The sequence below is a fragment of the Tasmannia lanceolata genome, unplaced genomic scaffold (assembly GCF_043159265.1).
Source record: "Tasmannia lanceolata isolate RefF3 unplaced genomic scaffold, GAP_Taslan_0.1 ptg000018l, whole genome shotgun sequence".
Classification (NCBI taxonomy): domain Eukaryota; kingdom Viridiplantae; phylum Streptophyta; class Magnoliopsida; order Canellales; family Winteraceae; genus Tasmannia; species Tasmannia lanceolata.
Window position 1 is genome coordinate 4,335,669 of NW_027518695.1, and position 23,952 is coordinate 4,359,620.

At 40.4% G+C, this 23,952-nt stretch overlaps 2 protein-coding genes and 2 pseudogenes across 2 annotated transcripts; all 4 read left to right on the forward strand.

The window, feature by feature from the left end:
* Window positions 1-1,646: 1,646 nt before the first annotated feature.
* LOC143849514 (uncharacterized) lies at window positions 1,647-5,299 on the forward strand. Its single transcript, XM_077358572.1, has 5 exons — window positions 1,647-1,656; window positions 2,989-3,289; window positions 4,057-4,496; window positions 4,996-5,089; window positions 5,191-5,299. Exons 1-5 carry the CDS (start codon window positions 1,647-1,649, stop codon window positions 5,297-5,299), a joined length of 954 nt encoding a protein of 317 aa, XP_077214687.1.
* LOC143852146 (5S ribosomal RNA) lies at window positions 3,431-3,549 on the forward strand (annotated as a pseudogene).
* Window positions 5,300-14,615: 9,316 nt separating the features above from the next.
* On the forward strand, window positions 14,616-17,273 carry LOC143851369 (putative receptor-like protein kinase At1g80870 pseudogene; annotated as a pseudogene).
* A 5,012-nt stretch (window positions 17,274-22,285) lies between these two features.
* On the forward strand, window positions 22,286-23,233 carry LOC143849515 (mavicyanin-like). Its single transcript, XM_077358574.1, has 3 exons — window positions 22,286-22,454; window positions 22,538-22,812; window positions 23,147-23,233. The coding sequence occupies exons 1-3, from the start codon at window positions 22,286-22,288 to the stop codon at window positions 23,231-23,233; spliced, it is 531 nt and encodes a 176-aa protein (XP_077214689.1).
* The last annotated feature ends 719 nt before the right edge of the window (window positions 23,234-23,952 follow it).

The following is a 23,952-nucleotide window of genomic DNA, read 5'->3' on the forward strand; positions in this document are numbered from 1 at the left end:
AACATTACCCAATGTCCCTTTTAATTTTATTTTCCAAGGGAAAAATGCAATTCTAGAATGAACATCTGTTTGTTTGGGATTGAGGCCCCTTTTGCTTGGATTTAACTCCTTAAAAAAGTAGTCAAAAGACTCAAACTCAATGATGAAAGACATCAAATTGCCAAGGTAAAATTAGGACATAATGATATTTTGTAGCACCCATTGCTTGCACTATGTAAAGTAGCTGCCAAAGTCCAATTTACTTTGTTACTATGTTTTTCGTCATTTTGAAATTGAGTGCAATCTTTTGTTCTTCATAGGAACTGGTATAGTAAAAGAGTAAAAACAAATGATTAGTTCCCTTTTCTCTTTTCATTTTCGTTGAGCACCTAAACTAGAGGGTTTAATAATTTTGTTTAGCACCCAAGAAACTTTATCTAATCAGCATCATGATCACAAGCTACCACTGCTTGATTGGTCTTGCCAATATGGATTGACCCGTATTGGTCATTAATTTATATGCATAGGACTTATAAACACGTGGGATAATCTATATTATATAAAGCCAACCCCTCCTACTTTTTAGGGTCACAAATGAAATAGAAATGTCTAAGTTTTTATCTTGATAAATGGATCAACCATCTTCTCCTAACAACACCCCTACTCCAATGCACCTCTGTATAATTGAACATGTTATCTAAGGGTCCGTTTGCTTGCCTAGAAAGTATTTTCTTGAGAAAGAAAAGTAAAATGACATCGTTCCCCTTCCCCAAGTGTGTTTGTTTGCCATGACTTTTCATTCTACTTTCTCTGTCTTTACACTTGTAATTATCTGATGGCATTCGAGTATACTTTGGTCTACGGATAAGGGTGAATATGGTCTTAAAGTTACTATTTAACTTTTAGACTCCAACCATTCTCTACTGCATCTACTTACCAAATGTAAGCAGGTGATCCTACGAAGTCTCCTCCTAATGAGGTTTCAAACAAATAAGGGCGGCAACCAATTTTAAATTGGGTTCTTTAGATTTTTGGCTTATAATAATCAGATAAGGGGATTTGCTAGAATGCTAGGGGCCATTTATTTTTGTGATAGGGACCATCTTAGAAGGCATTTTTTGGCTCGGCAGTTGCATGAGAGAGCAGCCGCAGATGAATGAAATAAATAAGTCAAAATCGGTTGAAAAGTGAGCCTATGTGCGCCTGTGAATTGCCTTTTGTGATGGTCCCTAGCAAATCTAGGGATGCAACTTGGTTTGGGTTGAAGCCAATGAAGCCAACCCAAAACTCTAAACAGTTAACCCAAACTTGAACCCGATTTGGGCTAACCCGACTCAACCCAAACCGACCCGATTTCCAATTCGGGTCGGGTTATGGTGATATCTTTCGCCTCTAGGTTTTTATGTTATAAAAAAACAAAACAGAAAAATGGTAATTTTTTTAAACGTAAGGTTTTGATGCGGGTCTGGTCAATCCGACACCTCAAACTGAACTTGAAACTCGGGTTCAACTACTTCAACCCGACCCCTGACTCCGACCTGACTCGAACACAACACAACCTGTGATTTTTTTTTTTTTTTTGGGGATGAACCTGACCCGACATGCACCCCTCTGCAAATCCCACAAGAGAAAAAAAGGAAATGATATGTTCGCCGAGAAATTATATAATGAAGGCCCGTATGAACACATACTCACCTTTTATTCCCCCGCCACCCAATCTAGCTTAAAAGAATAGACTAGAGTCACTAGACTACTAGAGGTAGGGGTGCAATTTGGGTTGGGCTCAACCTGAACCCGACGGGTTCAACCCGATTTTTGGTTGGGTTGGGTTGGCATTTTCTTAGGTTAGGGTTGGGTTAGGGACTTAGGGTTGAGGCCCCAGGCAATCTGACCCGACCTCTATCCTCTAATTTTTTCACGATTTTCTCAGGGTTGAGGCCCTGGCAAGTAGATCATATATTTGCTTTGAGCTCTTCCTATCATCATCCTCCTACATCACTCTTTTAATCATTTTCTTGAAGTGAATGGGCACTCACGAATTCACTTTTTTTTTATTCATTCCTGATATAAAACCATAAAAAATAGGGTAAATTGCATTGATGAGTCAATCTTAACCATTCTTGATTGAAATCCTTTGTTTGGGTTTCAGCCAAACATGATTCTGCTAAAAAACCAGAAATTTGATTATTGGACGAGAGTTTACCAAACACGATTCTGTTGCCAGGAGCACTCAACGAAATGCATTCTGATTCTTGATTCTAGAATGGAAATCAAGAGACCTAGGGTTCCGTTTTGGCTCTGAGAGCTCTGACATACAAATGTCAGTTGTGGCTCTCTCATTTTTCTTGGGCTCAAGTGATTAGGGTTTGTATTCATCAATTGACTTTTGTAGCGTCCGGAAGACAAGGCGATTCATGCCAGTCTTCCCATAAGACAAGCATTGTTCCTTTTTTTTCTTTTTTTTCTTTTGGGAAATGATAGATGCGCCCCTTTTCATCAATTGGGACACCCCGCTGCATAGTACGTGGCAATCAGGTCACTTCATTCCTTCAAATGTGAAGTACATCAGCACCTTTTAAGAAATAGATTCACTGTAGCTGAGTGTCGCAAGTGATGAAAAGGGGCGCATTTATCATTTCCCTTTTTTTTTTCATTATTAGAAAATACAGTCCATCACCTAGAGGAGCCGTGGTGGAGTTTCACTGGTAAAGGGTTATGATTCATTTTTATCTCATTACTAATCCGAATTTTCAATATTTCTTTGGTTCTAGTCATCCTTCTTGATTAAGTAAGCAACTTGGATTTATGAATGATCATTTTAAATTCTTGATTCTCCTTCCAGGCATAGCTATGGTCTTTCACCATTAAGAAGAATCTAGCCATGGTTGTGAGACAAAGATGATGAAAGGGAAATGTAGGATATGGTGGCCAAAGCATCTGTTTTCATGTGAACCCAATTCTTTGTGATATAATCTGATTTTTAGGTCTGAATCAACTAATCAAGTGTAGAATATGCACACAAAGCCGCATTAATCAAGCATTCCATCTGGTCAAGTATTGTTGTTGATGTTCTTCTGGGAAATATATTTGGTTTGGCATTGTTAGTTCATGCAGAAGCTGCATATTTCTGGGTTTTGCACCTATCTGGTGATATTACGAACAATTTATTGCGGTCAGGTTGTGTGTGGCTGATGGGTGTCCCAGCAGGTTTTAAACTGAATACTGAGCTAGCAGAAATTCTTGGCATGATATCTCTTGATGCAATTCAAATTTGGTCTACCCTCTGGTTCTTTCTAGGTTTTCTCTTCCAGTATTTCATTGAATGGCTTGCTTTATCTGGAATCATTTTGGGGGTGACTATACCCCTGCTTGTTTACTAAACAAATCTACCTGCTTATCTTTAACTTATCAATTTATGAAGTTATGTACCTTAAATCTCTTATTAACTTTAGGGTGCAATCAAACCAGCACAAATGTACTGGATCCCATAAGAACTCCGAAGTGAAGCGTACTTGGGCGAGAGTAGTACTAGGATGGGTAACCTCCTGGGAAGTCCTCATGTTGGACCCCCTACATTTTTAGCATTCTCAGAAAAAAAAAAAGGTTCTTATCAACTTTTCATGAGATATTAAAAAGAAGACTGTCATTCAGTTATGAACTTTTTTTTCTACCTCATAGGGTACTAATGCTTTTCTGCTTTTGCTACTACAACGACTGAATCACGCTACATGTAACACATCCAAACTTCTTTGGAACTAATGAAAAATCCTTGTTTCTTTTAACAAAAAATTCAGTTTTCAGTACCTTGCAATATTTCCACATTTCCCTTCAAATTCTCAGTATTTATTTTTATACAAAATCATTGCTATGTTGTCCACTTCCACTTCCCATAAAATCAAGGAGTTGCTGTTTTCCACCAGCAAATATTTCCATTTTAGGAACTGAATGATTAAAGCCCATTTCTCAGTAATTAGTTCCTTTTGCAAGAAAAAATTACAAGTTGTTAGTGTCAATATCCTCATTTTATGGTGGTTTATTCAGTTCAATGGATTGACACTACTGCTAAACTGCTGACAGAGGTCGAAAGTGGAATATTCCTCTTCGGCAGAGACTTGATAGTTATGATTATTCTGTTGGACGACATGTTGTGGGGTCACTTCTCTTTACACCCCTCCTACTGCTACCAACAACTTCAGTGTTTTACATTTTCTTCACCATTATGAGTGCTACCATCAGTTGCATCTGTATTATAATCGAGGTCACTATTTCGATCCTGCATGCCACTCCTTGTGCTGAAATTTTCCTCTTGATGGTGACACCGAGAAAATTTCCCTCTGGCATATGGTTCCAAATTATAACAGGTCAAAGTAGCAACATACCTACATCTGCAAAGCATGGGATTTTGAATGAGGGATGTTCACCATTTAACTCACAGGAGAGGAGGAAGACAGGTCATAGAAATAATGAAAGGCCAGGAACTGTCGTTTCTATTCTTTGCAGCAACTTTGCAAGTATAGGTAAGTGAGCCTGAAGTTCTTCATAGCAATGTTTGTGTTGCTCTTTTGGAATTAATAGGAAATTCAAAGTTATTTTGGTTAATCACCATTTTTTCGAAAACTAGGCGTGATTTGAAATTTACATAAGGTCCCACACTCCCACATGTTGGATACTTGGAGATATTTTACTTACAACATACAGGTAGTTTTAATTTACTTGTTTCTTAATCCTCTCTGGAAATAATTATAGTAAATGAACTTCATGAAATTGAGGCTTTTGTAGCCAGGCAGAATAAGTGCATTGTATCCGTAAATTTCTTCGTCCTAGTTTGATGGATTAGCTCTCAGTATAGTATACTGTGAAATTTTCTTACTGGGATATTTTCTGAACTAATGCAGGCCAAATTGTCGTACCTCACTATAGGAAAGTGTTTCATGAAGTGTCTCTATTTGATGGATTAGCTCTCAGTATAGTATACTGTGAAATTTTCTTACTGGGATATTTTCTGAACTAATGCAGGCCAAATTGTCTTACCTCACTATAGGAAAGTGTTTCATGAAGTGTCTCTATCCTCCGGTACAACATCTGCTTATGGAGTTCTCAGTGGCAGGAGGTGATTTTATGTGGTTTCAACTGTTTACTCATCCTCTGGACTTTATGCTCAGTTATTCTTCTGATATTCAATTGACTGCAAGTTAATGTTTTCTCTTACAGCATTCCATCGTCTTTGGGAACTGGTCTTCCTTTGACGCTCCCATGGTTTTATATTAGCTTTAGAGAGTATTGGGGGCTTTGCCGCAAATCAGTGCTTGCATGCAGATAAAAAAAAGTGATGGATTCTCCCCATCAACCACACATCAGTCCTAACTGAACGGCTGTGCCATCTTTTCTCCTGCTTCTTGATTCAGATTCTTTTGTATTAATCTTCTAAGGTAATTTGCAAGTCATCATCATACATTAGGGATGGCTCAGGCATTTTTTTGTTCCAATGTGAAGGTTTTTTACCAGTTTTTTACCTTTTTAGGGGACGTATGTTCAGTTCCATTCTAGCCTTTTGGAAATTATATTGTAGTTTCAACTCTTGCTTTTGTCATGCGCTAATGCTAACCCCCTGCTTGAGGTTTTGCAAGCTTGGTATTCTCTGATTAAGAGGGGTAAACTTGAATCATTCTTATTGGTGAGTTATTAACTGTAGGTAATGAGAAAAAATACCCTTTATATATCTTGAGAAAGACAATGCCCTTGTTGCCGCAATAATTAGATTATAGGTTCAATTCCGGTAATTGTTTTATCAACAAGTTGCCGCCCAAGAATGCTTTAATGGCGTGCAATCTTATTGTAGAACTCAAAGGAAGTTGTTGACGGTTCTCTTTTACAAGGCCCCTCTTCATCATGACGATTGACTTCTATGGACGTCCTAGGAGAACCACCTCCTTTGCCCTGGAAGACATCTTCTTGGGTTTGTAGTATGGGTAGTGTGGAGGCAAAATTGGGATGCGATCAAGGCATTGGCTATCCGACTGGTGGAATTGCGCCGCTTATACAGAGGGATTCTAGGATTCCTAGACAAGGATCGGGAGGCTTTTTCCTTTATCTGCCAGAATCCCTCACCCAGTATAGTATGGAGAGAGTTTTCCATTTTTTGGGACTTGTCTAAAAGCACAAACTAAATGACTATCTAAATGGTGATGACAAGTCTTGTTTGCTGTTTGCCTTGCCTCCTCCCTCTAGAGGAGAGTGGGTCCTCAAGTTTTGGAAGGAGTAGATGAAGAACTCGAAAGGAAGTTCAGCTTTTCTCCAGGATGGAAGCATATGGAAGTGTAGATCTCTTAGTGGTGGTATGAATAGTTTTTTGGATTGTTCTAGCCTAGGAGTATAATCATAGCCAGCCTTAATTGATTCTATGTAAAACTAGTTGGGACCTCTGGTTCCCAATGTAATTTTCATAGTCTCAATGGAATTGTCAATTTAAAAAAAAATAATGTCGCCTCAGATACAATGTTGCCTCTGTTATAATGTCGCCTCGGATACATGGTTGCATCGATAAACGGTTCGGGGGATCCTTCTAACCTCAACTTATAGTATGGAAAGACTCAAAACTACGATGTTTATGGTCTCGTGCGACTGTAATGCACACCCTGTCCCGCGCAATGGTTGCCTTCGATAATGTGTTGCCTTTATCATCATACATAGTAAGTCGGATGCCTCGAGATAGCTCTTTATATCACTTACACGCTTACCAAAAACGTCTTGCACGATCTTACAACAAACGTGTCAAAACGAGATTCTTCCGACCCAGTGACTTAGTGCTCTGACAATGCTTCCACAAACAAGGTAAATTTCACCAAAATTGGGAAAGTCCTTACACCATTGCTATCTCATATTCACAAACAATTTATCGTCTCGCAAATGCTGATGCATACATCCTATAAGAGCATGTTAATATTCAACACTTAAAGAAATTCTGCCCATAACTATACTGTCGAAAAATCTCCTTAATCCTAGCTTACCCAAATAAATAATTTTTTTTATTGCACACGGTCGCCTTCAGATCCAATGTTGTCTTCGGATAACATCATGCCTCCATACAATGTCGCCTCGGATATAATGTCGTTTCGGATACTATGTTGCCCACAATGTCGCTTCGGATATAATGTCGCTTCGGATACTATGTTGCCTATAATGTCGCCTCGAATACGATGTTGGCTCGGTTATAATGTCGTCTCGGATACAATGTTGCCCTGGTTATAATGTCGCCTTGGATACATGGTTGCCTCGATAAACGGTTCGGAAGTTCGTTCAAACCTCCAGTTATAGTCCGAAATGACTCGAAACTACCATGTTTATGGTCTCGTGCGACTCTAATGCACACCCTTTCCCCCGAAATGGTTGCCTTCGATAATGTGTTGCCTCGATCATCATATATAGCAAGCCGGATGCCCCGAGATAGCTCTTTAGATCACTTACACGCTTACAAAAAACGCCTTGCACGATCTTATAACAAACGTGTTAAACTGAGATTCTTTCGACCTGGTGAATTAGTGCTCCGACAATGTTTCCACAAACAAGGTAAATTTCACCAAAATTGGGAAAGTCCTTACACCATTGCCATCGCATATTCACAAACAGTTTATCATTTCGCAAATGCTGATAGACACATCCTATAGGAGCCTGTTAATATTCAATACTTAAAGAAATTCTACCCATAACTATATTGTCGAAAAATCTGCTTAATCCCAGCTTACCCAAATAAATAAATTTTTTTTATTGCACACAGCCGCCTTTGGATCCAATGTTGCCTTCGGATAACATGACACCTCCCTACAATGTCGCCTCGGATATAATGTCGCTTCGAAATACTATGTTGGCTACAATGTTGCTTTGGATACTATGTTGCCTATAACGTCGCCTCGAATACGATGTTGGCTCGGTTATAATGTCGTCTCGGATACAATGTTGCCCTAGTTATAATGTCGCATTGGATACATGGTTGCCTCAATAAACGGTTTAGGGGATCGTTCAAACCTCTACTTATAGTCTGAAATGACTCGAAACTACCATGTTTATGGTCTCGTGCGACTCTAATGCACACTTTGTCCCGCGCAATGGTTGCCTTCGATAATATGTTGCCTCCATCATCATATATAGCAAGTCGGATGCCCCGAGATAGCTCTTTAGATCACTTACACGCTTACCAAAAAATGCCTTGTACAATCTTACAACAAACGTGTCAAACCGAGACTCTTCCGATCCGGTGACTTAGTGTTCCGACAATACTTCTACAAACAAGGTAAATTTCACCCAAATTTGAAAAGTCACTACACCATTGCTATCGCATATTCACAAACAATTTATCGTCTCGCAAATGCTGATGGACACATCCTATAAGAGCTTGTTAATATTCAACACTTAAAGAAATTCTACCCATAACTATTTTGTCGAAAATTCACTTACTCCCAGCTTACCCAAATAAATAAATTTTTTTTATAGCACACGGTTGCTTTCGGATCCAATGTTGCCTTCGATTAACATGATGCCTCACTACAATGTCGCCTCGGATATAATGTCACTTCGGATATTATGTTGCCTACAATGTTGCCTCGGATATAATGTCGCTTTGGATACTATGTTGCCTATAACGTAGCCTCGAATACGATGTCGCTTCAGTTATAATGTCGCCTCGGATACAATGTTGCCTCGGTTATAATATCGCCTCGGATACATGGTTTCGTCGATAAACGGTTTGGGGGATCCTTCTAACTTCCACTTATAGTATTGAATGACTCGAAACTACCATGTTTATGGTCTCGTGCGACTCTAATGCACACCCTGTCCCGCGCAATGGTTGCCTTCGATAATGTGTTGCCTCGATCATCATATATAGCAAGTCGGATGCCCCGAGATAGCTCTTTAGATCACTTACACGCTTACCAAAAACGCCTTGCACGATCTTACAACAAACGTGTCGAACCGAGATTCTTTCGACCCGGTGACTTAGTGTTCCGACAAAGCTTTCACAAATATGGTAAATTTCACCCAAATTGGGAAAGTCCTTACACATTTGCTATCGCATATTCACAAACAGTTTATCGTCTCACAGATGCTGATGGACACATCCTATAAGAACTTGTTAATATTCAACACTTAAAGAAATTCTACCCATAACTATACTGTCGAAAAATCTGCTTAATCCTAGATTTTCCAAATAAATAATTTTTTTTATTGCACTCGGTTGCCTTCGGATCCATTGTTGCCTTCGGATAACGTGATGCCTCCCTACAATGTCGCCTCGGATATAATCTCGCTTCATATACTATGTTGCCCACAATGTCGCCTCAGATATAATGTCGCTTTGGATACTATGTTGCCTAAAACATCGCCTCGAATACGTTGTTACTTCAGTTATAATGTTGTCTCGGATACAATGTTGCCTTGGTTATAATGTCACCTCGATACACGGTTCGGGGGATCCTTCAAACCTCCACTAATAGTCTGGAATGACTCCAAACTACCATGTTTATGGTCTCGTGCGACTCTAATGTACACCCTGTCCCGCGCAATGGTTGCCTTCAGTAATATGTTGCCTCGATTATCATACATAGCAAGTCGGATGCCCCGAGATAGCTCTTTAGATTACTTACACGCTTACCAAAAATGCCTTGCACGATCGTACAACGAACGTGTCAAATCGAGATTCTTCCGACCCGGTGACTTAGTGCTCCGACAATGCTTCCCCAAACAAGGTAAATTTCACCCAAATTGGGAAGGTCCTTACACCATTGCTATCGCATATTCACAAACAGTTTATCGTCTCGCAAATGCTGATGGACACATCCTATAAGAGCCTGCTAATATTCAACACTTAAAGAAATTCGACCCATAACTATACTATCGAAAAATCCGCTTAATCCCAACTTACCCAAATAAATAAATTTTTTTATTGCACACGGTTGCCTTCGGATCCAAAGTTGACTTCGGATAGCATGATGCCTCCCTACAATGTTGCCTCGGATATAATGTCGCTTCGGATACTATGTTGCCTATAACGTCGCTTTCAATACGATGTTGCCTCGGTTATAGTGTCGCCTCGAATACAATGTTGCCTTGGTTATGATGTCGCCTTGGATACATGGTTGGCTCGATAAATAGTTCGGGGGATCCTTCAAACCTCCGGAATGACTCCAAACTACCATGTTTATGGTCTCTTGCGACTCTAATGCACATCTTGTCCCGTGCAATGGTTGCCTTCGATAATGTGTTGCCTCGATCATCATATGTTAGTTATGGTGTATGTGTTTATGGTAGTGGGTGTTAGTTATTGATGGTGTGTGTTGTAAATGGGGAAGTGGATGGGTGATGTGTAACTACTTTGTGTTAGTATTTAAGTAGTTGTATTATAATGAAATGAGGAAGAAGAATTTTAAATCGGCAAAGGCAACTTTGTTTTGGAGGGTCATGGCTCCTCTCGAATTGACCTATTAGGAGGTCCGATTGTCTCGAATCAACCATTCTCCTCTCTATTTCTCTTTTATTTAGTTTATTTGTGTTACGGCCGATTAGGCAGGTAACAATTGGTATTAGAGCGGTAGATCTTGCGCCATGGTTGCGCCGTCAGAGCTTTTGGAGTCCCTACGCGATGATTTTCGACAAATCAAAGTGAAGTTTTTTAAAATGATGGAGGAGCACTGGCGAATCACAAAAGGCTTGGAAAAAATCAGCAAAGAAATCAAAGAAATGCGTAAAGACGAAGAAAAGTTAAATATTGAGAACGTTGGTGCTCACGTAGAGAAAATTGTGAAAATCAATGGCGACGTGGATGAAAAATTATATTCCCTTCCAACTTTGAGAGCAACAAATTTTGAAAGCGAGGTTCAAAAGATCACGGTCATTACTACCCAAGGCTTGGAAAAAATCAACAAAGAGATCAAATAAATGCGTTAAGATAGAGAAAAGTTAAATCTTGAGAAAGTTGATGCTCACGTAGAGAAAATTGTGACAATCAATGGCGACGAGGATGAAAAATTATATTCCCTTCCAACTTTGAGAGCAACAAATTTTAAAATTAGAGTTCGAAAGATCACGGTAGTTACTTTTGAAGAATACGGGGGTCTAAGGTTGACTGTGTTTCTCAATCGAAGTGTGCCCAACAAGATTTGAGACCCCGGTGGAGTACAATCTTTTTTACAGTGATGTGACCTTGAGGACAAGGTTGATTCTAAGGGGGAAGGAATGTGCATATAATTATGGTGCATATGGTTAGTTATAATCTAATTATTATCTAGTTGTGGGAATGTGTTTTTAGAGTTATGGTTTATGTGTTTATGGTTGTGGTTGTTAGTTGTTGATGGTGTGTGTTGTAAGTGGGGAAGTGGATGGGTGATGTGTAACTACTTTGTGTTAGTATTTAAGTAGTTGTATTATAATGAAATGAGGAAGAAAACTTTTAAAACATCAAAGGAAACTTGGTTTTGGAGGGTCATGGCTCCTTTTGAATTGAGCTATCAAGAGGTCCGATTGCCTCAAATCAACCATTCCCCTCTATATTTCTCTTTTATTTAGTTTATTTGTGTTACGGCCGATTAGGCACGTAACAGATCCATCCTATCAAAAACAATTTTTTAGTTGATAACCCTAACAAAAACATATCGTTGAGTGTCATGAGAATTTTGGTTGGGAAATGATATCAGCCCAAAATAGAGGAAAGGAATCCAGTTGGCATGCCACACCACGCAAATTCCTCTATGTTATAGTAGCTTGTAGAATTGCATTATCCACATGAATTTCCAGGTCATCCCTACCTATAGGATGTTGATATGGGCCACCATCCCTAATCAGCCATGCTCACATTTGGATTGCCAACTCTGGGATAGGAATCTTAATCCTATTCTGATTCCTATTTTGATTCATTGCGAATAGTCTGGAAAAAATTAAAATACAAATTTTGATTCAAAAAATTCATTCCAACTCGGGTGGAATTAGAATACCACCTCTCGCGGCATTTCCCTCCTCTAATTCTTCCCTGGTGTCATTTCTAGACCTGGCAAACGGGTGGGCCGGGCCGGGCCGGGCCGGGCCGGGTCAACCCGCGGGTGATGCGAGTGCGGGTCACACAGGTCGGGCCAGGAAATGGCCCGCATTTTTGTGGGTCAGAATTTAGGTGACCCGCGCGGCCCGCGGGTGGGCCGGGTCAACCTGCGGGTCACCCGCAAAGTCAAACAGTCGTTTATTTTGGGACATGTTATCAGTGGATTTTGAAGAGGGTGGTATGGCCGGCACCGTGGGATGATCCAAACCGTCCATTAGATGGCCCATAGCCTAAATAGGTTGTGCCCCAAAATTCATTTCAATAGGTTGATCCTAACCCTCCGATCTATAGAGGGTTAGGATCAAGTGATCAACCCTCTAACATTCAGATCGGAGGGTTGGGATCAACCTATGGTACCAGCCACAACCTATTTATATTCTATGGTGCCAGCCATAACCTATTCAGGCATCAAACCCTTAAAAAATAGATTAGCATGACAAAATCACCATCCTTTGCATTAGAAAAAAAAGCCATCTAACTAGATTAGCATGACAAAATTACCACCCTTAAAAAAGCCAAATGACCCGCGCCTCTACCCGTGTTTGTGCGGGTTGGGTCACCCGCGGGTCAGTTTTGACTGGTCACTAAAACTCAGACCCGTGCCCGCAAATTTGCGGGTGGGTCGGGTCGCGTCGCGTTTGCCCGGTCTAGTCATTTCTGCCCCTCTAATTCCATTCGTTTTTTTTTTATCCAAAGTCTAGAATCGAGCGGAATATGAATAGGATGCCAAATCCAGCACTTAGATTGTCATTTCTGCCCCTCTAATTCCATTCGTTTTTTTATCCAAAGTCTAGAATCGAGCAGAATATGAATAGGATGCCAAATCCAGTACTTAGATTGTCATTTCTGCCCCTCTAATTCCATTCGTTTTTTTATCCAAAGTCTAGAATCGAGCGGAATATGAATAGGATGCCAAATCCAGCACTTAGATTGTCATTTCTGCCCCTCTAATTCCATTCGTTTTTTTATCCAAAGTCTAGAATCGAGCGGAATATGAATAGGATGCCAAATTCAGCACTTAGATTGTCATTTCTGCCCCTCTAATTCCATTCGTTTTTTTATCCAAAGTCTAGAATCGAGCGGAATATGAATAGGATGCCAAATCCAGCACTTAGATTGTCATTTATGCCCCTCTAATTCCATTCGTTTTTGTATCCAAAGTCTAGAATCGAGCGGAATATGAATAGGATGCCAAATCAAGCACTTAGATTGTCATTTCTGCCCCTCTAATTCCATTCGTTTTTTTATCCAAAGTCTAGAATCGAGCGGAATATGAATAGGATGCCAAATCCAGCACTTAGATTGTCATTTCTGCCCCTCTAATTCCATTCGTTTTTTTATCCAAAGTCTAGAATCGAGCAGAATATGAATAGGATGCCAAATCCAGCACTTAGATTGTCATTTCTGCCCCTCTAATTTCATTCGTTTTTTTATCCAAAGTCTAGAATCGAGCGGAATATGAATAGGATGCCAAATCCAGCACTTAGATTGTCATTTCTGCCCCTCTAATTCCATTCGTTTTTTTATCCAAAATCTAGAATAGAGCGGAATATGAATAGGATGCCAAATCCAGCACTTAGATTCTAGCAATCCAAAAGCACTGGGCAATTAGACAACCATACTACTTTGGCAATTGCAATTTTCTTGCAGCTCATCTCTCATTTTATCAATTATTTTGATGGGATTTGCTAGGGTCCACTGCGGAAGGCATTTTGTGAGCCGGCTGTTGCCTGAGAGAGCAGCCGCCTCAGATGAATTAAATGAATGAGACAAAATCTGATCCTACTTGACTGCTTTCTCAAGCAACAGCCGGGTTGCGAAATGCCTTCTGCATTAATCCCTAGCAAATCCTTATTTTGATTTTCACGCTAAAAACCACCAACAAGACAATAAAGATAATCTAATCACGGCCAATCTTAGGCCATATGGCTCATCAAGACTCGATCCACGTCTCTAATTTTGTCAATTATTTTAAGGGAGATGATATTTTCACCCCGCCGCTCATTACGTGCACACCCCACTTATAACCTGATTTGACGTGAAAAGTGGGCAACTTTGTGTCAAATCACGTTACAAGGGGGTGTGTAAGATCCTCACCCTTTATTACTCAATATACCACTAACAAGATGCTTAAGATTGTCTAATCACCGCTATCTTAGGCCATTGACTCATTCACATAGCTGTTGTCTAGATGCACCGCGTCAATCACTCCACTCATATTCTGACCTTGAAAGGCGAGTCATGCTTTCACTGTCACTCCACGACCGCTAAATTCGTTCTCTTTACTCTACTCAGGTACCATTTAGACACGGCACTTACACTTTACTTTACACATAACTTGTCTATTGGTTTAACTATCGACGGTTAGGATCACTTGGAGTTGGATCTTCACCGTTGTAGGCCCACCTAGTGATTGTTTTCTCAACACGTACCCCAAATCCCAAGCTCTGGCAATTAAGTAATTAACGCAAACTCCTCCCCCAGAAACGTCAAAGTCAAACAACACGCACGAATCATATCCTACAGCAATGCTCTCTCTCTCTCCCTCGCCCTGCAGGTTTGCTTTTGTCAAAAGCACACTCTTTTCTCTCGGACCCTATTTCAAACAACTTAGCCTTTTTCATTACGTTTAGATAAATCCCAATTTGATTAGATTAGAATATTTTCAGCTTGATTTTCCAACTGTAATCCACTCCTTTTTTCCCCGCACTTTCTCCTCCCTTTCCTTCAAATAAAATCCACCACCTTTTCTCTTTCTCCTCATCTCTCTCTCTTCCTTATCTTATCCTTCTCTCAAATCCTACTACTCTAACAGAAACCCTAACCCTAGATTCCCTCCAATGCCTTCCAGGCCATTCCCGCCAAACCATAACTCCAATCCCACCTCCAGGATTCTCTTCCTCTCTCTCACCATCTCCATCTCCGCCCTAATCCTCATCGCCCTCATAATCCTCCTCATCTACATCTGGTTTTCCCTCATCAATCGATCCAAAACCAGCCCTTTCGATTCGACCACTCCTCTCTTATTACAGAGATTCTCATACAAGGAATTAAAATCAGCCACAAATGCCTTCGATTCCGGTAATTCCATCGGAAAAGGAGGCTCCGGCACCGTATTCCGGGGAATCCTTCGTGACGGAAAATCCGTCGCAATCAAAAAGCTCGATTCGTCGTCATTACAAGCAGATAAGGAATTTCAGAACGAGTTGCAGATCCTCGGCGGGCTTAGATCGCCGTTCATTGTTCCGCTGTTAGGGTTTTGTGTGGAGAAGAAAAGGAGATTTCTAGTTTATGAGTATATGCCGAATCGGAGCTTGCAGGAGGTATTATTTGGAGAGAGATCAACGGCGTTGGTTGATTTAGATTGGGATCGACGGTTTGAGATAATTCTCGATGTAGCTCGAGGTATTGAGTTTCTGCATTTGGAATGTGATCCACCTGTTATTCATGGTGACATAAAACCCAGCAATGTGTTGTTGGGTTCGGACTACAGAGCAAAGATTTCGGATTTCGGGCTTTCGAGAGTTAAGACGGAGGGCGATTTGAGGATTGAATTGTTCAGTCAAGATTTGGGTCGGAGTCAAGAACTCTGGAAAAGCCAAGATCTTTCTGGGAATCTCTGTAAAAGCCAAGATCTTTCTGGAAATCTATGGAAAAGCCAAGATCTCTCTGTGAATCAAGCAGAGAGTAGTGAGGTAGATTTTGCTCTTGCTTTGCAAGTTTCTTCTTCTAAGAATTGTAGAGTAGATCATACTGTAAATAACTTGAATCTCTATGCCTCGAATTCGAATGGCTATTCTGGTAGTGAGGGTGGATTTAAGCACAATAATTCAAAGGGAAAGGAGGTATTAATGACAATGGGAACAACGGATCTTGGTGGGGAAGATTGGAGCAAGTTTGTGCCTGGTGATGATGAACCTTGTAGTATTTATCACAGTAGAGAGTTGAATGTGAATGCTTTGTCCCCATCTGTTGATGATGGAGCGACGAATTCAAAGCAATGGGGGAAGGATTGGTGGTGGAGACAGGATGGGAGCGGCGAATTGTGTAGCAAAGATTATGTTATGGAATGGATTGGGAGCCAGATTTGCACATCAAGGAACCTTGATTGGGATGACGAGGAGAAGAGTGATGCCAAGAAAACAGATTTGGATATCTCGAATCAGGGAGTGAAATCAGAAGCTATGGATAGAGCCCAATTTGGAGATTTGAGTTTTGAAGGTCACAAGAATGGTTGCGAAAAGAAAGAATCGAAGGCTAGTAATGGTTGTAAACTGAAGCGTAGGGTGATGAAAGAGTGGTGGAAAGAGGAGTATTTTGCTGAGATTAGCAAGAAGAGCAAAAATCTAAGGAAGCTCAAGAGGAAGTGTAAGAAGAGTTTCAAAATCATGCATTTCGATCTCGGTAGAAGGTTTCAGCTTAGAAAAGCTAGTAGCCGCGGGCAAGTGAAGGGTCATACTGATCATGATCTGAATGTGGATATCAGCTTTAGAGAGGGGTGGAAGAATAAGAAGAAGAGCCGTTCTGCAAGTAGCGAGATGTGGAGTGGGGATTTGTTCAGCAGGGAGCTCAGTAGTGCGACGAGCGTGAGAGGAACAATCTGCTATGTTGCTCCTGAATATGGTGGATGTGGGTATTTAATGGAGAAGGCCGATATTTACAGTTTGGGGGTTCTGATACTAGTGGTTGTGTCTGGTAGAAGGCCTTTGCATGTTTTGGCATCGCCTATGAAGCTTGAGAAAGCGAATTTGATAAGCTGGTGTAGGCAGTTGGCTATGGCAGGCAATGTCTTGGAGCTTGTTGATGAGAGATTGAAAGATGCATTTAACAAGGATCAAGCAAGTTTATGTATCAATTTGGCTCTCAAATGCTTGCAGAAAATGCCAGAATTGAGGCCGGACATTGGCGAGATTGTCAAGATTCTGAAAGGGGAGATGGATCTTCCATCCCTCCCATTCGAATTCTCACCCTCTCCACCTTCCAAACTCTTCAGTAGGTCAAGGAGAAGACCCAACAAAGATTCAGAGTGAGTCCATGATCTTCCTTCTGTTTTTCTCATCCTTGCAGGTTTCTGTTGAGTATAATATATAAAATGTATGGAGCTTTGTGTTGTGAGAGGAATGTGATGCAGCTCTTGATGTAACATTATATGTTGTTGTATTTGTCACTACTCAGATGTGAATATTGAATGCTATTGAGCTTTTGGGGTGCCCTTTTTCTGTCAAGAACTGGTTTTACATTGCAAATAAATTCAGTCCTTTGTTTAAAGCTTCAGGTACTGAAGCCCACTACTACCTTACCATTCAAATAAATTCAGTCCTTTGCTATTCATTTACCTTACCATTCACTAGCTGCTCATTTATGTCGTTGATTTAATTTCACACAAACCCTTCATTCTTTGAAGCTGTTCAGTTTAGGAGCAATTGTTATCAATCTCTCTCATTGAACTGTTAAATTGTCTAATGTAAAGCCCTAAAGCTGAAAGCATTGAGCTATATATCTCAACATAGGATCTTAAAATGCTTTAACATTTTGGCCTTTTATCATCTTCAACAATCAAATGTATGACATACTTCAAAGTTATACAGTCCATCGCTTGGCAATGGGGGTGGGATTAGGTCACTTTCTCTTTTGGGAATTCGGATTAAGCTGTTACAGTGTCTGGTTCCAGTCAACTCTAATTCAATTTTTTAAAGCAAATTCTCAACCTGAGCCGGCCCAAGTTGCAATTTCATATTCAGTAGGCCAACTTTCCGTGAAATGATCGTCAAGCAACACCTAAATCATGAGAGAACCCATGTTAAGTAACTGTGGGAGGAATCTCAACTACCTTTGTGTTTGAATCGATGGAATCAGGCACTGGAATCGACATCCTATTCTGATTCCAGCTGATTCCGGCATTCAGTTTAAAAAATGAATGGAATCATAGGGTGGAAATGACAGCGGAACAATCAAGGAAGAAATAAGTGTGAGTTAAAAGTGCTCATATCCCTTTCGCATCCATATGCAATTGGTGCAAGCAACCGAAAGAAGAAGACATAAATCACTTGTTTGTATGTGATGCCATGGCAATTGAAGTATGGAAGGCTTTTGCAGTAATATTTCAGACTAATATTTCAGATTGATTGTGATATTTGCCATACACACTTTATAGAGCCATGATATGGTTTCGCATGGCTAAACAAAAGAGATACAAGAACATGGGAGTCATTGTGAGAAGCATTCCTATGTTCATCATGTGGGAGTTATGGAAAGAAGATGCGTAAGGAGATGAGAAGGAAAAGCTAAGAGTGCTAATTACATTATTTGGAAAGTCAAAGAATGGATCACAAGCATATGTAAGAAATTTACATTACATCCCAATAACAGGTTTGAATGTGAAGTTCTAAAATGGTTGGACATTACTCCCCAATATCACAAAGGTAATAAAATCAGTCTTATTCAGTGGAGGAGACCAAAAATGGAAAGGTTCAAGCTAAATGTTGATGGAGCATCTAAGGTAATCCAGAAAAGTCGTGCGGAGTGGGATTATTAGAAATGATAAAGCAAAAATGTGTTTGGCATTCTCATATTTTTATGGTGAAGGATCCAATATGCAAGCAGAATATAGGGCCCTTCTAGATGGATTAAGACTTGCTAAGTCTTTGGATATAAAACTACTGCAGATTGAATCTGATATCAAAGTGCTAGTAGACATGGTCCTAAATAAAGCTCAAATTCCTTGGGTCATTCGATACTATTGGTCAGAAATTTCCTGCCTTATGCAAGAGCTTAACCCAACTATTTCTCATGAATATCGAAAGGGCAATCAAGTTGCAGATGCTTTGGCCAATGAAGCATGCCAAAGTCAGACCAATCGACAATTCTTCTTCCTAAAGAGGCAAAAGGAGCAATGAGATGCGATAATGTGGGGATCCCTAGTCTCCGTCTTAAGGGTTGATCATGTTTCTTGCTTTTAAGTAATCTTTAGACGTACATGTCCATGCCCTCATTGTTTTGTAAGCATGTTTGGGCCTTGTTCTTTGGATTTTTCTAATAAAATCATCAGGTCCGTCCCGGGACCTCAGTGCAAAATTCCAGGCTAAAAAAAAAAAATGACAGCGAAACGGAATTAAAGGGGGGAAATGCAGGAATTTGTTTCCCACCTCACGAGCTGCTATTATGGGGATTAAGCCTCTAGCTCACTCTTCAAATGCTTTGTTCTCCCATATGGAAGTGGGAAGTTCAATCCCAGCTTACCTACCAAGAAAAAGTGCTAGTCTGATTCAGCCTCAATCAGAATGAAATTTTAGCAAAATGATAAATTCGCCCCTTTTTCTTTACATGGGACAGCTACGTGGCTCGTTGAAATCCTTCCCACGTGAAGCACATCAGCCTCTCTGCAGTCATAGATGCACAGAGCCGGCTGTCCCAAGTAAAAACAAAAAGGGAGCGGATATATCACTTCCAAAATTTTATTGGAAATTTTTGTACTAAACTTTTAGTGAAATGTTATCGTCACTGCCATATTTTGATGACCGCACTCCTCACTTTATTAAGAAGTAAGGTAGGGCTTCCACCATAGGATGATCCAAAATTTCCATTAGATGGGACACAGCCTAAACAGGTTGTGCCCCAAAAATATTAGACGTGACCCCATCTGATTGACGGTTTGGATCATCCTATGGTGAGGGCCATACCTTACATTATAATAAAGTGAGGAGTGCTATCATCAAACTATGGTAGTGCTGATAAAATTTCTCTTTTTAAATTTTCTTCAATTATGTTTCTAGGGGAATTGGAATAGGAATCGCCATAGGATGCCAATTCTGATAAAAAATCCAAACACATGGGAATGGGCAGGGCCCAACATACGTACAAGGTTAAAGCTATTGACTGCTTTCACCGTTTCCACGTATGCTTTGCACAAACTGTGTCTGTCAAGCAACATGTCTGCATTATGAATAAAGGGTAATGATAATTAGAAGTGGACCCACCAATGTGCGATGTCAAGTCTCTATTGGGATATGAATATGTGCACTTTGTTAAAGTCATTGCTTGTCTTCAAATGTTATTCTATCTATTTCTTGGTGCTTAGAAAGATTTTAGTTTATCTATTTAGTGGTGGTTGAGCAAAATTAGTATATTTCATGAGAAAACATTTCCTACACACTTGTGTAGGTAACTTACCTACACACTAGCTTAAAATACAGTGGGGGGCCACATTGTTTGGGTGATCCAAACCATTCATTTGAATGGTCCTCACAGAGATAGGGTGTCCACAAAAAATCAGATTCATAGGATCATCCCAACCCTACGATTTGTGGAGGTAAAATGGACGTGTATAAACCTTCACAAATTAGTCCATTTTTTGCCTCCATAGTTTGAATGGTTGGAATGATCCAATAGATCTGATTTTTTGTAGACACCCTATCTATGTGAGGGCCATTCAAATGAATGGTTTGGATCACCCAAACAATATGGGCCCCCACTGTATTTTAAGCTAGTGTATAGGAAATGTTTTCTCATATTTCATATAGAGATTATCTAGCCATAAGTGGAGAAAAGGTAAGAAGACTACTAAGGGCTTGCTTGGAAACCATTATTAGAATGGCTCGCATTTGAGTTATTGGTTCATTCAATCCGACAACATTCTTGAGTAGCTTGTTCAACTGTCCTTCGCCGACACGGTTGAAGAGTGTCACGCACAGTTGCCTTGCCCCACCCTTTCTATCATTTATTTTTCTCAGTCTCAACTGCAAGTAAGTAGACTCCATAGAAAAGGGAAACATTTTTTCATTTTGGTAGTCTTTATCTCATGTATGGGAGAAAGACCATGTGGGGTTGCTTGGTGATGGCCTACAAGATCAACAGTCTTGTAGGCCATATTCAGTTAACAAGGGGGCATGTTACGGGCATTCTTTGGTCCCACCCAGGGGCGATGGCACATGAAAGGGAAGGGGGACAATTGCCCCCCTTAATTTTTGGGGAAAAAAAATACCTTTATTTTTTATAGGAATGCTAGCATCAAGTGGCTAATTAGCCGCTTGAATGTACTGTGGATATGATTGGTTACAAATTCGCCAAGCTATCATTTTTTTTTGCAATAAAATCCGTCTCTTTAACTAGAGTTAAAGAAAAATCCCTAATTTGTCGCTTTCCCACTTTTATCAGTTATCTATATACTATTTTTTCGTTCCAATAAAGAATCCATAATTAGATGGTTTTCGTCTTTAATAAGTTAGCTTTAACCCTGTTAAGGCAATTCTTTAGTTGCAATGCAGTGAGAGATTGATTGGGATAAGCTTTAACTACATCTTCGACTGAGAGAGAAGATTGGGATTATCTTTACGGGACCCACCAACATCCAAACTAACATATAGCTTCTGGCCCCTCACCATGTGTGGTATGGGATTGGATCCATTGATCTAATCGGCTCACGAGTATGGCCCATTCCCGTTGCACCCACATTGATTGGATGATCCTGGCCCCTAGATCCATTAATCGCCAATTATCTTTAATTCAAGAAAAGTTAAACCACTGAATTTTTGTAAGCCGGTTCTTATGGATGAGATAGTCCTTTTCACATAGGACCAAGACACCTAAGAAAGTTCAAGGGAACGACACCATGGAAGTAATTGAAATGAAAGGGAGTCGGTCTTTATTGTAGATGATTGCAGAGGCTTAATTTGGTGTGTGGTCCCATGGATTCCCTTCCGGTACCCTCGACCAAAAAAATCATTATAATTTTTGCCCCCCATGTGCAAAATTTCTGGCATAGCCCCTGGTCCCACCCATGGGAACCAGCAGACATAAGTCCACCCACACTCGGGGTACGTGTTAGGGCTAACCATTCGGCATAGGGTGGCCTATGAAAAAAAAAAAAATTAAATTAAATTTGCCACCATAATGACAGGTATAAAATGTCTGTAGCGAATTGAGGCATGACCAGAAGTGCAAAATTCCCTCAAATGTGATGACTCTATTTGTGAATTGTCAAACTAAAAGGCTGTTTTTGCAAATAAAAAAGACTTCTTTAGTAAAAAAAAAAAAACCCATGTTTTTCATTAAAAACACTACGCTTTTCTTATGAACTAACTCATGCCACTAAGGATATTTTTGTCATTTCGTAATTCACACTATATCAATCAAACACACCCCCTCTGCTCTATCGCTCAAATTTCTTTTCAGAGCAGTGCAGTAAGGGGGGGAAAGAGCGTGTTATCCAAGAAAATTCCGGCGAAAATGTCAGACTCCGGTCTGCCCCTCCGTTCATCCCTTATCATTCTCTTCCTCATATTCACCACCGCCGGCGCCACCGATCACATCGTCGGCGATAACCACGGATGGAATCCCGGCCTCAACTATACTCTCTGGGCCAACAACCACACTTTCTACGTCCTAGACCTTATCTGTAATAATAACTCCCCAAAACCCTAAACCCTAAAAAAAAAAAAACTCGAAATCTAACCTACATTTCGTTTTCTTGTTGATCAGCCTTCAGGTACCAGAGAAACACCTACAACGTCTATCAAGTGAACGAGACGGACTATCTCAACTGCACGACGTTTGGAGCGGTCGGGAACTGGAGCTCCGGCAAGGATTTTATTGAACTTAACAAGGCCAAGAGGTATTATTTTATCTGCCCTAACTTTTGCTATGGTGGCATGAAGGTTTCCGTCCTCGTCCACCCACTCCCGTCCCCGCCGGCAGCATCCAAGTCCCAGAACCAAAAGTCCGGCGCCGAAACACTTTTCCGGCAGGGTTCGGAGGTATGGAAGGGTGTTTTCTTGGCTCTGATGGTTTCTGTTATGTGGATCTGGTTTGGATCGGGCGGGATCTGAGAGAGAGGATCGTGTTTCGCTGGTTAGGGTTTGTAGGGTTTAGGGTTTTTCTTTCTTGTGCTGCTTTTTCCTGGATTGACGTTTTGGTGTTTCTATTTGGATTAATTTGGTGTTAGGTGGTTGGTTTCGACACCAACACATGCATGTATTTGTATTGATTAAAATTTTTTATGGAATGAAGCTGTAAGGCTTTTATCACTTTTCATCTCTCTCTCTCTCTCTGAGCTGGAATTAACCTGCACTGTCTTATATGGCCATACAGCTGGAAGAGAGACTATTAACAGTCTGCATTGTCTTGGAGCTTGGTAAACCTTTTATTCCAATGCAGATTCTCAGGTTTCTGAATTGATAACTGCACTCTGGAAATATCACTTTTGGGTCCCGGAGGTTTGAAAAAAGAAGCCGGAATCTGATCTCTGTATTTTTTCTTCTCTCTACTTTAATTGCCCTTCGATTCATTTGCTCCCGATTCTTTCACTTACAACTACTGATAAATTCTGTTAGAAATTAATGAAAACCTTTTTGGGTTCAATTGGGACCCTTGAGTCCATCTAACGGTCACCGTTGAGCATCAATGTGCCCCACTCTGTTAGGACGATATTAACCACTTCAATTTTTGGAGGCTAAACTTACACAGATGTGGGATTTTATTCGGCATGGGTCCCTTCCTCTTTAATTGTGATGGCCCACTGGATCAATGGTCCTTCTTACACCCATGTCCCATGTGGGTGTAAAGTAACTAGAGAGAATTCTGAATTCACTACCACTCTAGTTATTTGAAAAAAAGAGCACTTGTAAGTCCAGCAGCTAACATTGTCGATGACTCGAGATAGTTCACTTTTGGTTAGGACATTCATCTTTGCAACAGGTATCCTTCAATGGTGGCTTCAGTCTCCATCACAACGGCTCTCTTTATTTTTCTTTTTGAATTGTTCGTCCATCACAACAACTTTTCATATGATTTTAACTTTTAACCGCATGGCATTTTAATAATTTTATAAGGCACTTTCCATATGTCAGGCATGTGCCGTGGCATGTGGACTGTATCTGTAAGTGGGACAGGAATTG